General features: G+C 41.5%; 1 protein-coding gene and 1 pseudogene across 10 annotated transcripts in view; both read right to left on the bottom strand.

Annotated features, from left to right (window-relative positions):
* Positions 1–14,765, bottom strand: part of SFI1 (SFI1 centrin binding protein) — a 32,866-nt gene that overhangs the window by 17,823 nt on the left and 278 nt on the right. For 2 of the 10 annotated variants that reach the window (XM_075167370.1, XM_075167371.1), the window contains exons 1-11: positions 12,905–13,012; positions 12,170–12,253; positions 9,913–10,092; positions 8,765–8,836; positions 6,384–6,491; positions 5,982–6,076; positions 4,270–4,387; positions 3,897–3,999; positions 2,302–2,458; positions 1,358–1,519; positions 862–932 (exon numbers count right to left, since the gene is read on the bottom strand). In XM_075167370.1, coding sequence (XP_075023471.1) covers positions 862–932; positions 1,358–1,519; positions 2,302–2,458; positions 3,897–3,999; positions 4,270–4,387; positions 5,982–6,076; positions 6,384–6,491; positions 8,765–8,836; positions 9,913–10,092; positions 12,170–12,189 — 1,086 coding nt within the window. In that variant the 5' untranslated portion in view covers positions 12,190–12,253; positions 12,905–13,012. Of the gene's footprint in view, positions 1–861; positions 933–1,357; positions 1,520–2,301; positions 2,459–3,896; positions 4,000–4,269; positions 4,388–5,981; positions 6,077–6,383; positions 6,492–8,764; positions 8,837–9,912; positions 10,093–12,169; positions 12,841–12,904; positions 13,495–14,765 lie in introns of those variants that run through there. The other 8 variants (XM_075167364.1, XM_075167366.1, XM_075167368.1 and 5 more) reach the window with 8 other exon arrangements.
* LOC142090379 (uncharacterized) lies at positions 12,870–14,756 on the bottom strand (annotated as a pseudogene).

The following is a 14,765-nucleotide window of genomic DNA, read 5'->3' as shown; positions in this document are numbered from 1 at the left end:
ACCCAAGTCCTTTCCCAATCTACCTCCTCCTTCAGTTCAAGGGTCATAATTTGCTCCTCATCAAAAATAGAAAAGATCCCCTTCCCTTTTAGGTCTCCTCTACACAAAGTCTTTTGGTCTACAATCCCACAATACCTTAATTCAGGGATGAACACGGTAAATTAGCATCCTGCCTTAAAGTGCTTTTACAGTCACTAATGTTTTCAATCTATGATCCAAACAGGTTTATTGCCATTCTTTCGATGATCGGTACTGATCCACACTTGAAAATAATTCAGTTCTGAAAAAGCTGGAGGCTTGCTTGTGCCCACCTTTCAGACAGGATTTATCTTTTTTTTTTTTTTTAAAAAAAAAAAAAAGACACTCAACTACTTGCATATGCAATAAGCTATCTTTGGACTCATGTGAAAAGAACCATGTATGCATTACTACAGAGGGAAAAAGTAGTTCTTGTAGCAAAACAGTGTAAGCAGACAGAAACATTTGCGGCAGAGGTGAGAAGAAAAAAAAAAAAAAAATCAAGGAAAATCAAGAGCAAAATGCAATCTTATGGTGAAACGGCCAGGGAGCATGGTAGCCCAATACCATTAAGATTAATCTGCTACCTCACCAGTTTCCCAATTGGAAGAATAACTATTTCGGAGAGCAGCACAGTTTCCCCATTTGGATTCAAATGGCAGACTCCAGAGTAGTTGGAATTTAGAAACCTGATGCCCAATCCAAACTCACCATGGCAGAAAATGGTGCATCCCCCACTTACCACCCCCACACCACTGTTACTACTAAAGGCACAACTACCAGTCAGAAGTATTCCAATTTTCTCCACAGCCTCTTCCACCTGAGGCATAACAGTGCTCTTACCAACAGATGATGCTTGTAGTGTTTTTCAGCCAGCTCACACTGCCGACTCTCTTCCACACACAGTACAACATCTGTCACCGAGTTAAAGTATCCTGATGTATACACAAGCTACTCGCACAGAGGGGCGCTACATCTCCATCTAAATTTGCTTCAATATTTGAATTTCCAGCACTGTTACCTGAACAAGTTTTGATTAAATCAAGTTTTTAGATTTTGCTGGCTTATCACAATACATTTCTGATTCACTGTTAAGTAAGGAATTCCTCCGCAACCTTAAATTATCTTCTGCAGGCTCTTAGCTGTCAACAGGCTAACATACTGTAATTGCAACAGTTTTATTAATTGTTAGTATGGCCTTACATACATCTTTCTAATGATAGAAAGTGTTTGTTGTCACCCACACTACTGCACAACGTTCCTGCTTATTAACCAGATCTTTCCCCTGCAGAAATGCTTTTAATCTGTCCCTGCTGGGGACTAAATACAGGTTGGATACAATGCTTCCAGTGTGCAAAGACTCTCCGTAAGGCAATCCTTGCTGCTAGTTTTTCAATGTCCTTTCGGTGAGCATGCATCCTTCTCCTGCACTCCCATGACACCCGCCAATCAGAGAAACACTGCTGGACTATCCTGCTTCGGTGATGCTCTTGGGCCAGCTCTAGAAAACAAACACAAATTACTTATGACTTGTTCCGTCCTGCACTCATTTATATCAGATGAGGCCACGACATTTAAGCCACTGGTTCTGAAATGACAGAAGCTCTAACACTGAAAAATGGTGGTAAGAATTCACAGTAACACTTGGCTATAGACTACATTCTTCCTATTGATCACAAAGGCAGTTTTAAAGCAGTGACATACTGTACTGACTTAAGAAGGGCAAGTTAAGACACTACATCACTTGTTCAACATACACAAGCTTGCTTACATTTCAGCATACTTCTATTACTGTTTCCCAGATATCCAAGCTGGATTCTTTTCCACCACCACTGATCAACAGGCAATTCACACAAATGTCTGAACTCATTCCAGTGACTTCAAGGCAAGAAACAAAAGAACTGGTGTAATAATCTTTACCATCCTGAATGAGTTGTAATTTGTCTGATTATCAAGAAAATCCACATATAGATTCACTGATAATAGTACTGAATACGACGTTCTCACAGACATCCCAGTCAGAATATAATATGCAATGTGCAAGTTTTCATCAAGGGAACTGTAAAGCATTTTCTTTTAAATCACATGGAAAGCAGGTGATCTTCCCAACAGTTCAGTATATAACCTTAGCTAGTCTGTAGCAGTGTACATTCCAAGTTGCATCACATCATCTGCTGAGCAAGCAGAAACATTGCAGCGTCTCCTAGAATAGAAAAAAACATCACTGTGCCCTAAGCAAAGGGGCTGAGCCCTGTTCTGTCCTAACTCACCATTTTCACTCACCATTCTGAAGTTTCTTTGCTCTGCGGAGGTTTAAGTATCCCAGCCACACTTCCATGCATCTCTTCAACTCCCAGCGCTGATGGTGAGTTACTGCCCTAGTCTGCTTCTGCTTGTCATTCTGGCTGTATAAATACAGCTCTCGCCACTGCAACCAAGCCTGACGGAACAATTGAGGAGTGTGGGCAGTAAGGGGGGAAAAAGGGACAAGATTAGGGAAGCAGAACAAAGAAGAGAAGAGTAAGAACACACAGGCAACAGGAAATTCCGTGTAAGATCTAAAGGTGAAAGCCATGAGCAATGAGGTTCCTCCCCACAAGGGGGGAAAAAAACCAAACACACACACACACCCCCAAAGGAATGTCAACACAGAAAAGGTCAAAGACAAAGAATGTCTATATCAAATTTTTTTCCCTTTTTTGATACTTTCGAACTTTTTCCATTAAAAGGCCAAAATAATACTTTTTGGACAACAGGCTTTCTTTCAGACAGAGCATTTTCATATAAAACAGAATCACAGCTCGAGATATGATAACATTTCCCAAGTCATGAGTTTCTCCTTAGTAGAATACTGGCCTCAGACAGGCAGTGTTGCCATCTTACAGCAGAGGCCAAATTAAATACCATCACCTGTTTTTAGTGAAATGGACAAAAAGCCAGAGTTCCAGTGAAAGAAAGAAAACCACGCTGTTTTCACTTCAGCTAAGATGAACAATTTACTGAAGGAGCTGACAACCTCTCAAGAATATGAAATGCTGGATTTTATTTTCTTACCCCAAAATGGGGTTAAACGTGCTCACAGAAATTCATTAGGACATAAGAAACGTTGTCTTACAAAGAGGCAAGGTGCTGTCAAACAGCTGACAAGTGCTATCTTGCCTCCTACCGGGATAGTGGATTGGACCTCTATGGAGTTCGGCATTCTAGAGAGCTGGATGCAACTACCCTTCATGCACTGCTCAAAATGCCACAGCTGCAAACTCACACACCTGTTTTCTTTCACATCTTATTTACCCATGGCTAGTTTCTCTGGTGGAGAGAACTCTGATACTTTCACTATCATCAAGCATTGTATAAGACAGTAATAATTCCTTTGGACAGTCTGCTTCCTAGCAAATACAAGACATGGATCCAGTTTGCTTTGCCTAGATTTCTTGTAAATTTTTCGTGTAAAAAAATCGTTTTGACCTTCTCCATAGAATCATAGCATATCTCAAGTTGGAAGGGACCCATAAGGATGACCGAGTCCAACTCCCTGCTCCTTGAAGGACTTAAAACTAAATCATATGACTAAGAGTGTTGTCTAAATGCTCCTTGAACTCTGACAGGCTTGGTGCCATGACCACTTCCCTGGGGAGCCTGTTCCAGTGACCAGTCACCCTCTCAGTGAAGAACCTTTTCCTAATGTCCAATCTTAACTTCCCCTGATGCAGCTTCATTCCATTTCCTCATGTCCTAATATGTTCTTCCATCATAAGTACTGCAATTTGCAAAGCAAATGAGTATAAGGTCTATTTTTTATTAATCTGCAACATCTGTCACACATGCGTGCAACTTAAACATTAGAAATGGTAGTAGCTGAAGCTCCTGGGACTTACTCGAAATTGCAGGCTCTGGGCCCAATGCTGCAGAGCCAAAACACTCATTTTATGTCCAGCGCAGTTCTGGTAGTGTCGTCTTCTCCACACTGCCCATGATATGCTGTCAAAACAATGTTACAGACATGTTCAAATGCAGGTTTGGTGCAAGGAATCACCTCCCTCTCACTGGAAAAAGGTATGAACAACAATCTTTTAAATTCACAATCTATGGGTGTACTAGAAGAATTCAGACACACACACCCCAAAAAGGGGGAAGAAAAAAAAAATCAAACATGGAACAAAGTCACTGCAGGAAAAGATAACAGAACACAGGTAAAAACCATGGCCTTATGGTCAGTGCCTCTCTGTCTGTTTCCAACTCCATTCTTACCGCAAACAGCTTCTTTCCCTGAATGCCAGTGCCACAGACTGCATCCCATGTTTTGTCCTTTGAACATCAACATAAACCAGCCAGCACTGCCAGGTCCTGAGCAATTTTTGCTTCTTTGCTGTGCACAACAAAACAATTACAGCATTTTAAGTTCATGCCAGAATCTGGCATTTTTTAACCTCTTCTTAACACCACTTGTCCCCGACCTCCAGTCCCCTCAACCCGCAGCGACACCTCGTGGGAAACCCTGAAACAACAGCCACCAGAGCTGCAGCCGCGACCATCCACCCTGGCAGAGGGTGTCACACTGACAAGAATCTCTGAAACGCTGACAGCATCATGCCACTTGTTCAGAGCAGCGTGAATTATCAGACAATGGCACTGCTTTGTCTTCAGTGCTTACAGGGTATATAATTGTGTAACGATATTCAGCGTAACAACCTTATTGGGCAAAAACTACAGGATTTTCTTTGGTTCATTTAAAAAAAAAAAGTTCATCAGGTTCATGAGTAGCTTTTCAAGAGTTATGCTCTATTACAAGCAGAGAAATCAACCAGAAACAAGTCAAGTTTATTTAGCAGGCTGGTCATGCAGATAAGAACAGAAGTGGTGTCACAAATTCCAGTTTACCACTTTCTGCAGTGTACTGCACTTTCTCCTCACAACAGTCTGGCTTGTCAGAACTGATACTATTGAAGCAAAGTTATTAGAAAGAAATAATCCCAAAACATCATTGATTTTATGCCACTTCACACTTACACTAAAAATACAACCCCACACTTTTTTTTTGTTAAGATTTCCTTGTGATTTGGTGAATCAAGTATTAACCTACCTTAAAACAGGTCATTTTTCTATCCTTTTGATAAGTTACACACAGCTGCTTCTCTACGTACTCTGACCTCACTCAGTAAGAAAGGAAATCTAGATAGTCTATCAGTTTGTTTCCAAAGATGCCAGTCTATATAATATTCTGAGGCTACATTCATATGCAAAGAGACCAGTTAACTTATTTTGCAATTCAGCATAGAACAAAACCACAGTATCATCTTTAAAAGAGGGTCATCCTCCCCTTCAGGGAAACAGATATTCCCTGAAACCAAAGGAAGTTGCAACCAATATAGGCAACTTCATTAGTAGGACAAATTCATTGAAGAACAAAGAATCTACACAATAAGACAAGTGGGCACTTCAAAAGCTTGGGCTTCTTTTCAATTGCAAGACACAAGCTGGAAGGAATAGTGAATACAGATGAAATATGTGCAGTTAATAGCACAGGGAATTATCTCATTTCTATAGCTACAGTTGATAGAGAATTCCAATAACGCATTCTATCAAAAAATATCTATTTGAATACATACTGTGATAAAGTTAAAAAAACACACCAAAAAACCCACCACCAAAAAACTCCCAAAACCCAACCAAACCACCCCCACAAAAACAAAACGCAATCCAGAGCAGATGGAGAGGCCCTTAGGCTTATTCACTGGCATCCCTAAATAACTATATAGCTACACAGTAGTGCATCAGATGGAACCCCCCTGCCAGCTTTAGACAGACAACCATCTGTACCTAAAAGCATTACACTTCCATAGGGTGGGGGAGGTTAATGTGCAAACATGTACAAGGGACAGAGATTCTGCGTAAATATTTCCCTTGGAAACTCCTATCTCAATATGTTCCCAAATAACAGTAGTTACCATCACTTCACTTACCATGAGACTCTGCAACATAGTATTTGTTCCTCTTTCCTTGTTGCTGGCATACATAAGCTCTCCAAGCCTTGAATATCAAATTATGGAGTAAATGCCTGAAAAATGAAAAAAGCGCCATTCAGTGAAATAGCTACCAATGTCTAGAAGTAGGATTCTTTCTAGTTCAGTTGCACTCTAAAGATGTGTTGGATAGGAAATTTTGACTTCATCCTCAGACAACAGCAATTAAAAAAAAAAAAAAGAGAGGAAGAAAAGTATGAAAGTAAGCAATGAAGACATTGCTCTTGGCCTAGAGGTACTGTTGACGTAACTTGCTTACTGGTATTAATAACTACTTCAGAACCTAAGGAAAATTTCTCATACTGCTATATACACACAATAATAGGAAGTAATTTCACAAACCTGTAATGGCTGTCTGCTCTGAGGCTGAGCTTCCTTTCTGTGCAAACAGTCCACCACTCCCTCCACTGTCCAAAAGTTTTTTGAAGAATCTTCTGGTCATAAAAGTATCTAAACAGTTGAAAGATTTGGACATGGGAAACTTCATACTGGTTTCCACACTGACCACAAATCAGTTTTAATGAAGATTACACTACCTCTTTTCCAGTCTTGTCTGATTAGCCTAACAGCATCTAATTGCATTTAAAAAACACTACCCTAGTATGACACTTTATTCCAAGACTCTGTAAAGTATGACAAGAAGCAATCAGCTTACTGACTGTAAATACTTCACAAAAAGTCAAGGAAGGAAAGACAGATGTTGTTAACTGACTTGCCAAATATCAGAGTGCCAGTTGACTTTAGACCTACAAACAACTTGCGTCTTTTATCCTCAGTTCCGTGTTTTATTCAAACAACCAGCACAGTTGATAAATAATGATACGCCTATTCTCCTTGTTAGTTTTGTTGTTATTTTAATACAAAATACTTTTTACGTATAGAAATAAATACAAAAGCTACTTCAGATTTTATAATGCTTTGATATTTCCATTGTGTTCTTAGAAACAGCATGCTGATCTTAAGTCATCCCAAATTTAAAATCTTTCCAAACAACACTTAAATAGGCTTAAGAACTCCTTCAACAAGTTGCACATCATCTATGCTAAAAACAAAGCTGTTAATCTGCTCATGTACCTTCTCCTTCCAATGGATGCTAAGCCATGCACAAAATGGATTCACTAGTCACACATGACCTTCAAATTCTTTAACCCCAGTAGAACAGTCTCTGCTTTTATACCCCCATTTAATTAACACACCTGACCAGGTAAGAAGCAATGCTAACATTTCAACTGAATTATGAACAACTAAAAATTCAAATATAGGAGGGTCTGATGAGGGAATTAGGATTTTGATCACCCAACTAAAAATAATGGTCATAATAGCAATAATAATTGCTATTTCAAGCAATTGATTTTTTTTATTTTACAATATTCTCTCAAATATTTTTCCATGTGCTCAAGATGACCTGGGCAGCAGCCTAAGAACCTGAAAGTCTCATCAACTGGAGTATGAATACTTCAAAAAAATTTCTCATCTCTTTGTATTTGTGATGGAGAGAACGAAAATAGAAGGAGCCATGAAAACATACAAGCTAACAAACAAAAACCACACAAGCCCAGATTCACAATCTTTGATCACAACTATCCCACTAGCTTAATGAAATTGGTCATGTCTGTGATAACAACAGGATTAGGCCCAGAATACCTAGAGGTCCCTCAGTGAAACACATATGAATCCTCTCACAAGCTGCAATTCATAGCTACCTACCCCAAGCCAAGTTGCTAAGTCATTCCAAGCACTCAAGCAGAAAAGAAAAAAAAGGAAAAAGAAAAAAAAGAAATGAGCTATACATTAATTTTTTGGACTTGGTCCATTAACAGAACATTGCAAATAAAAGCTCTGCAGAACTGGGGACTCTTAAATCTAAAAAGGCAATTAATTATTGCTTATATTCCTTGCTGAACTTTATAAAATGTATTTCCAGTCATCCTCCTAAAAAAAACCAAAATAATCATTGTCCTGAATTTACACACAGCCAAAGTAGAGCAAATTCAGTATATGGGATAACAAGACTGGTAAGGTTCACAGGACAACTTCCTTTTACCAACCAAGGCAGACATAGTCAGAATATATTTGATACAGTACAAGGAAATTGGATAACTAAGGGCCTGATCTTATTCTGACAGTAACAAATGCAGGTCTTCCTACTGGGAACTGCTTCAGTTCCCAAGCATATGGTCAAACAAGAATGAACATGCAATTAAGGCAAAACAAGAAAAGAGTATCAAAGTGCTGGTTTTCAGTAGCTGACAGAACACTAACAGAAACAAGTCATCTGCCAGAGGTATTTCAGAGTCAGACAGATACAAAGCATATATAGATATACATTAAGAACAATAGTGCAAACAGTAAAATGAACTGAATTTCAAGATCTCTCTCTAGTTATAATTTTGAAAAATCGTTAAATTTAAAGCAGGTATCACAATCATACCCCATCACTTATATGCACGTACAGCTCAACTTCATCAAGACAACCACAATTCCTACAAATTTATTTAGTAAAATTTAACCACGATTATTAAAAACAAACAAAAAGCAGGGGCAAGAAGGGTATTCAAAGGAAATCTTCAAGTGATCTCAAAAGACATTCAAATATTTTCTTGGCAGCCAGTACTCTCTTAGCCCAATGGTACAGCACTAAACCATACGGAAAAAAAAAAAAGAAAAAGAAAAAAACAAACCCACAAAAAAACCCCACCCTTGGTTTCTGTAATTTTATCTACCTGGCTTTGGAAGGGAGAACTTGTCCAAATGTCTTTTTTGCCCACAGATTGAAGAATTTCCTTGCCAGATATCTGGAATATAAGGAAAGGTTAGTTGCCTCTGTACTCTTCCTCCGTTAATTCCCAGGCGGGCAGTAAAAATAGGAACTTTTATGCTAGTTTCAGTAATAAAACTAAGGGTCTGGTCTTCAGAGATCAATGCATACACAAAATATTTACACCCTTAAATTAGTACCTTTAGCAGGACTATTCACTAAGCACAAATAGAGGCCCAAGCATCATTGCAAGACGTGAATTGGGACATAATTCTTTAGGAAATCTAGGCAGCTCAAATGTCTTCCCAGCAGCCCACTTATACTCAGTGATACTAACGAGCAGGCTGCTGATTAACTGGGAAGCCTTTTTGTGGTTTAGAAGCAGTAACATCACCATTTCCCTGAAGACAACCAGCTGAGTCAGACTTGCTTCCAGACTTTTTGAGTCAATCTAATGTTTACCCCTGCCTGAAACCAGCAGATCTTCCTTCTTCCTATCTCCCCCACAGGAGTTTCACTTCTCGGCAAGCTCCTCCTAGTACCAGTTCAACTCACTAATCTGTGATTGTGACACTATCACCCTTTCCCCCCACAGATTTTTTTTCCACACAGATTTAAGAGTTAATTGGCTCACAGAGGGTCCCAACAAGCACCAAAGACATGACAAGGTAATTAATTAAAACACACAGCCATGAATAGGGCCTCCCTCTTTCAGCATGTCTGAGTTGCTAGATCAGCTCCACTTGTCCAACGAATATTAGGCTTTTAATCTCTAAACAATTACCATCCCACCTTTGTCAAGACTCCTTCAACAAACAAAACCAGTACAGAAACACAAGAGGAGAGCAAGACTAAATCATTACACCTGGCAGTCCCTATCAAAGCATATTGTTAAATAGCCATTTTTTAACTTTACATTAGAAAATCAAAAATGTACAAAATCTGAGTGTGCCAATGCATGTCCTCAAGTTACCACAACACATCTTCAGAATTGTCTGGTGTGCCTGTGAATAAAACCATTGCCTCAGCCTGTACTTGTACTACTAAAAACAGACTTCTTTAGGTCTGATCCGCTTGCTCCATTCAGTGAAAATTATGTTTTGTACTTATCACCTCATTTGGAATTCTTTTAACCTTCTTCTTTGATGCCAGGTACACCCAACTTGATGCAGATTGTCATGACTTCCGTCCTGAAATTGATGTCTGGCAGATTGGGGAGCAACAGATTGCCCAGCTGCATGCATTTGATGCCTAGGTAGTTGTCGGATTTCATGCATCTTCAGAGATTTTGAACTTAAAAGGAAAGAAGAAATATTTTGTGTAAAACTACATTAACTGCAAAAAAGTGGCATTATTTCAATAAATTAATCTATAACAAAGGTACACAATCACATATAGAAGTTGACAGCTACAAAATGTTAAAACACATTTATTATGTCTTTATCAGGCATTTTTCGCTACCTGGAATTTTAAAGTTGTTTCCCCAAGACAAGCAGGAAGACACATTTCAGCGCAATTATGTCACAGACAACTCCTTTCTCCTCTGAAGTTGAAATGAAAAAGCACTAAAATGCATTTGTGCTTCCCCTCCCGTGTGTGTGCATACAGTGTGCCTTTACAGAGAAGATTTGAATGTGGTTTTCTGCCTTTTATTCTTGAACATATCAAGGTATTCTGTCTATTGCTGAAAAACTCTCTTGAGAGCTAGGGAACCGAACTGAGAATTTCCCATTTTAACATGAAATGCACTTATATATACAGTTCTTTTACAAGGCACTCTTTCCTAGTTTTGCTCATATTTTAACTAAATGTGTTTCTTCTTTAAAAAAAGTAAAAATCCCTTCCTGTTTTTATATATTCATCATTAAGAAGCAAAATTAGGCATATTTTTCCATCATACAGTGTACTTTCACATGTAGTTCTAATCTGAAAAATAACAAGTATGTTTTTATGAATTCTAAGTGTTTTGTCTCAGTAATTTTCTGAAAAAAAGAATGATAAAAAGAAAACCTAACCAGATAGAACTTGCTGAACCAGTTGTATTGAAGCTTCTTTCCCAAAACAAATACTGCCACCACCCCGCAAATTTGCACATTAGAATCACAAACACATTCTTGAACTCCGTAACAGGCAACAGAAGAGGATAGTCTGAAGTCTCACCCTAATAATCACCTGAACTGAGCTAGGGAAAACATGGCTGCAGCCAGAAAAAAATGTTGGTTCCACAAAGTTATTGGAACAACTCATACTACTAAGTTTCAGGAGTTCAGCTGAATAACTGCTCACAGTAATAACAACAAATCATTGTGTGGCGGGGGGGAAAAAAACAACAAAACCAAAACCCAAACCCACACCCAAAAAAAAAAAAACTATAGGAGGAAATACAGTATTTTTGGCTTGTTCCAGCAAGCTGCAAGGAGCTATAACAAAGCTAATGAAAGAAAACAAGACCTATATTTTGCCTGAGAGAGACAAATTCTTGTTCTCCTATAAAATATTATTTGAATGTTTTCTGAAAGAGGTGGGCCCCATCCGGCAGCCAGAAGAATTCTGTTCATGTCAAGATATGCCGTTAAGGCAACTGTATGCATTTTTAAAGAAAAGAGTTTCAGGCACCTTTAAATTTACGCAAAATAGCTTTCAGCACAAGTTCGTGTACATGTCTATTAGCCCCAATTCCCTTTAAAACCGTCTAATCTGCTCCAAAGGTAAACCTGGCCTGACCACATGCAATGACAAAGTAACACAAAGTAGTCAAAAAATCAAGCTCAGGAAGAACATGTAAAAGTTTTGTATTAAACTCTAAGGCATGTGAATACTTAATGATTTTCCAATGTATGCAGTTTTTAACAGATTATTCCTAAATTTGAAACACTGTATGCGCTACACGTATGTAGTGATGACAGCCCATGTCTGTGAGAATTTATGTCAAGTTACCATGAAAAATAAGAGTCGAAGAAGCATCAATTCTCCCTTGTAAAGTTAGAAAATAAAAGCATGGGAAGAATAAGAGAACAGACTAACACCACAGAATAAATCTGTGGTTGGACCAACAACTACATCCAAATATCTTACGTTCCAGTCTAATACCTCAAGCTGAAGAACAACATTTTAATATTTGAATGTTATGATAATGTAAATCCACATAAAGTTGTGTTTCGTGATGGGTTTGGGGGTGGGGGTGGTGTGTTTGTTTGTTGGGTTTTGTTTTGTTTTTAAGAGGAACACTTTCTGGTTAATAATGTTCCACAGAGACCAATAAGTCCTCATTTGAGAAAAACTCAACTTTCTTCTGTCCCATGGAAAGCATAAGATGTCATAATTAAAAAAAAATAAATTACAGCTGAGGTCTTTATCAAGGGTAGCTTACCTGCTTCTGGATTTCTCCATTTTGCTACAGTTCCAAGTCTGCTGTAAACAAATGCACTCTCTGCACTGGAATGTTGTATATTAGCTTTGGACAAAGCATAAATCAGTTCCTGTTATGTGATGAATCCATCAAATGGATCTATGCTAAATGCATGTCATTCCTGTCCTAAATGACAGGAATTCCACCCACTCGACCTACATACAAATAGTATAATGCAATTCTAGATGTTTAACATGAAAAGCATCTGTCTGCACACTCACAGCCTTGCTGACCTGAACCATACTGTGCTGACATAATCTTATTGGTAATAAAGTCATAACAGTTTGAATCCCAAGACAGCAACTGTGCCTATCTAAATAAAGCTGTGCTAGAAAGATGCTATAAAAGGAGATGACCCTAAGTTATGTTCCCTTATTTAGAAATAAATGAATAATCAAGGGTGACAATATCAGTCCCTAATCAAACTGACTCCTTTTCACTTTTTTTTTTTAAACTACTAAGCTTCTCTCCCTTCACAAGCACATAGAAATGAAGAAAACACTGAATTCCACCCAGCTCCAGCAAGAACTTCTGTATGGACAGAACCTTCTACCTGCCAAACGTCTCAGGGAGAGCAAGACTCTGTGAAAGCACCTGGGCTTACGACCAGCAATCTCCCTGTAAGCGTGAGATCCAAAGAGGACACTTCTATAAGCAAGCTTTAAGGTGTGACAGAAGAAAAACCCAAAAACTTACTGCAGTCAATCTCAGTTTGCCTGTACGAAATTCCTTTCGGCAGAGCAGAATTATAATCTGAACAACCTTCGTGCTTATGGACAAACACTCTAGAACCACACGATGCTGCTCTAAAACCCTGCCCCGAGGCGCTGGAGGCCGTGGCCGCGGTGCCTGCCTCCCGAGCCACCCAGCAAATGGATCCCGCCGACCCGCCGCCGGCTCCCGCCCCGCTGAAAGCCACGGACCCTGCAGCCAAAGCGGCGCAGCCTCTCCCTCGGGACCGGCCGGCTGCGGTCACGGCTGGGCGAAGGCTGCGCTGCACGGGGCACCAGCACCGCCCCTCAGGAGGCTCGGGGCGGCCCCGCAGCGCCACACGGAAGCCGGCGAGCAGCAGCTGGAGCCCGGGGGCTCTGCCCGCCCTAACCGATACGTCTCCGCTCTCGCAGACGTCTGCACAGCCCCATCTGCCTTCGCACGCCGCCTGCGAGGGGGGGCGAGCGGCAACGCCAGCCCCGCCGGGAGCGGCCGGAGGCGGCCAGCGCCCTGAAGGGCAGGCACCGGCCCGGGCGGCTCGCGGCCCGCCCGCCTCGCTCCCCGCCCGCCTTCTCAGCGGGAGAGCGGCAAGCCCCGCCCACCACCACGAACGGGGCCGGAGCGCCGCAGCGCCCCCCGGCGGCGGGGAGGGGTGCGGCCCGGCAGGAGCGCGGGCCGCTCGGCCCGCTGCCCCGCGCCGGCCGAGGCTGCGCCGTGCCCAGCCCCCGGGCTGCCGGGGCGCAGCCACCGCCACGACAAGCATGTGTCGACTTCAGAAATAAACCGCAGTCCCGAGCAGCGAGAAAGGGGCTAAGCGTGCCATGGCACTGAACTGCTGCTCACACTGCTCTGCGAATGGAGGAAAGCAAGTATTTTGCCATTTCTGTGCCACTAGGCTTTTCTCTTGCGAGTATCCAGTAACCAGCATCTACAAAAGATGTGCCTTTAAGAACCAACAACATACCATTTCAGCTCATAATGGTAATGTGTACAAAATCCACAGTGAAACACACACCGTTCAGGCCCTCTCAAAGCCAGCGCCTACAGCATCTCGCAACGGCCGCTCGGCGAGAGGCTCATGGCCCGCTGGTTGCTATCGAGTCTCGCTGTGTATCTGAAAAGCAAACTCACTAGGAGAAACTTTGTAATAGCTACAATGCTATCTTATTTATAGTACAGCACTTTGTCATTTAAGAAAAAAGTGGGAAACATTTATTTCCGTTTCATTCCATGGGTAACCACTTTTTAATACTGGTATTCAACTACAATAGAGATTGGGGAAAAAAACATTGTATTCACCAGATCCTGCAAGTACTCCCTTGCTCCTACACAGACCTCTCTGCCAAAGGACTTTGGAAAACTAGGGCCTCTGCTGCATTTCTGTGTGGTACCAGGGACGCAGGTGCCGAGGGCAACAGCTCCCAGGCAAACGGAGCAAGCGATCTTGCTCACTAAGTTAATTCCTTCAACTGATGTTGAAAACAATTTCTGCTCTTTGTTAGCAACAACTAAAAGATCTGTCAGGTGCCTCCGAATAAGCAGTGCCTGCTCACGACACCAGTTTTCCTCCTGCTGTCTCCTGCGGGGGACGGGCCGCTCACGGCGGGAACACGAAAGCGCTTGGTTGTTTCAGGCGGGCGCTGTCGGGGAGACTTCCCCGAGCCCGCAAGTCTCTCCGTGCAAACGCGTGTACGAGGGGGAGAGCCCGACGAACGCGCTAAGGAGGCTGTCAGCCGTCGCCGCCGGTGCCGGGCTCGGCCCGAAGCGCTGAGGGGGCCGCGCTCGCCCCGCCGCTTCCCGCCCTTCTTTCACCCCGCGCCTTCCCCGCCACCCCGCCTTCCCCTTC

The sequence above is a fragment of the Calonectris borealis genome, chromosome 18 (genome assembly GCF_964195595.1).
Source record: "Calonectris borealis chromosome 18, bCalBor7.hap1.2, whole genome shotgun sequence".
Taxonomy (NCBI): domain Eukaryota; kingdom Metazoa; phylum Chordata; class Aves; order Procellariiformes; family Procellariidae; genus Calonectris; species Calonectris borealis.
Note: the sequence above shows the minus strand (reverse complement) of the source record. Positions and strands in the feature narration are given on the sequence as shown.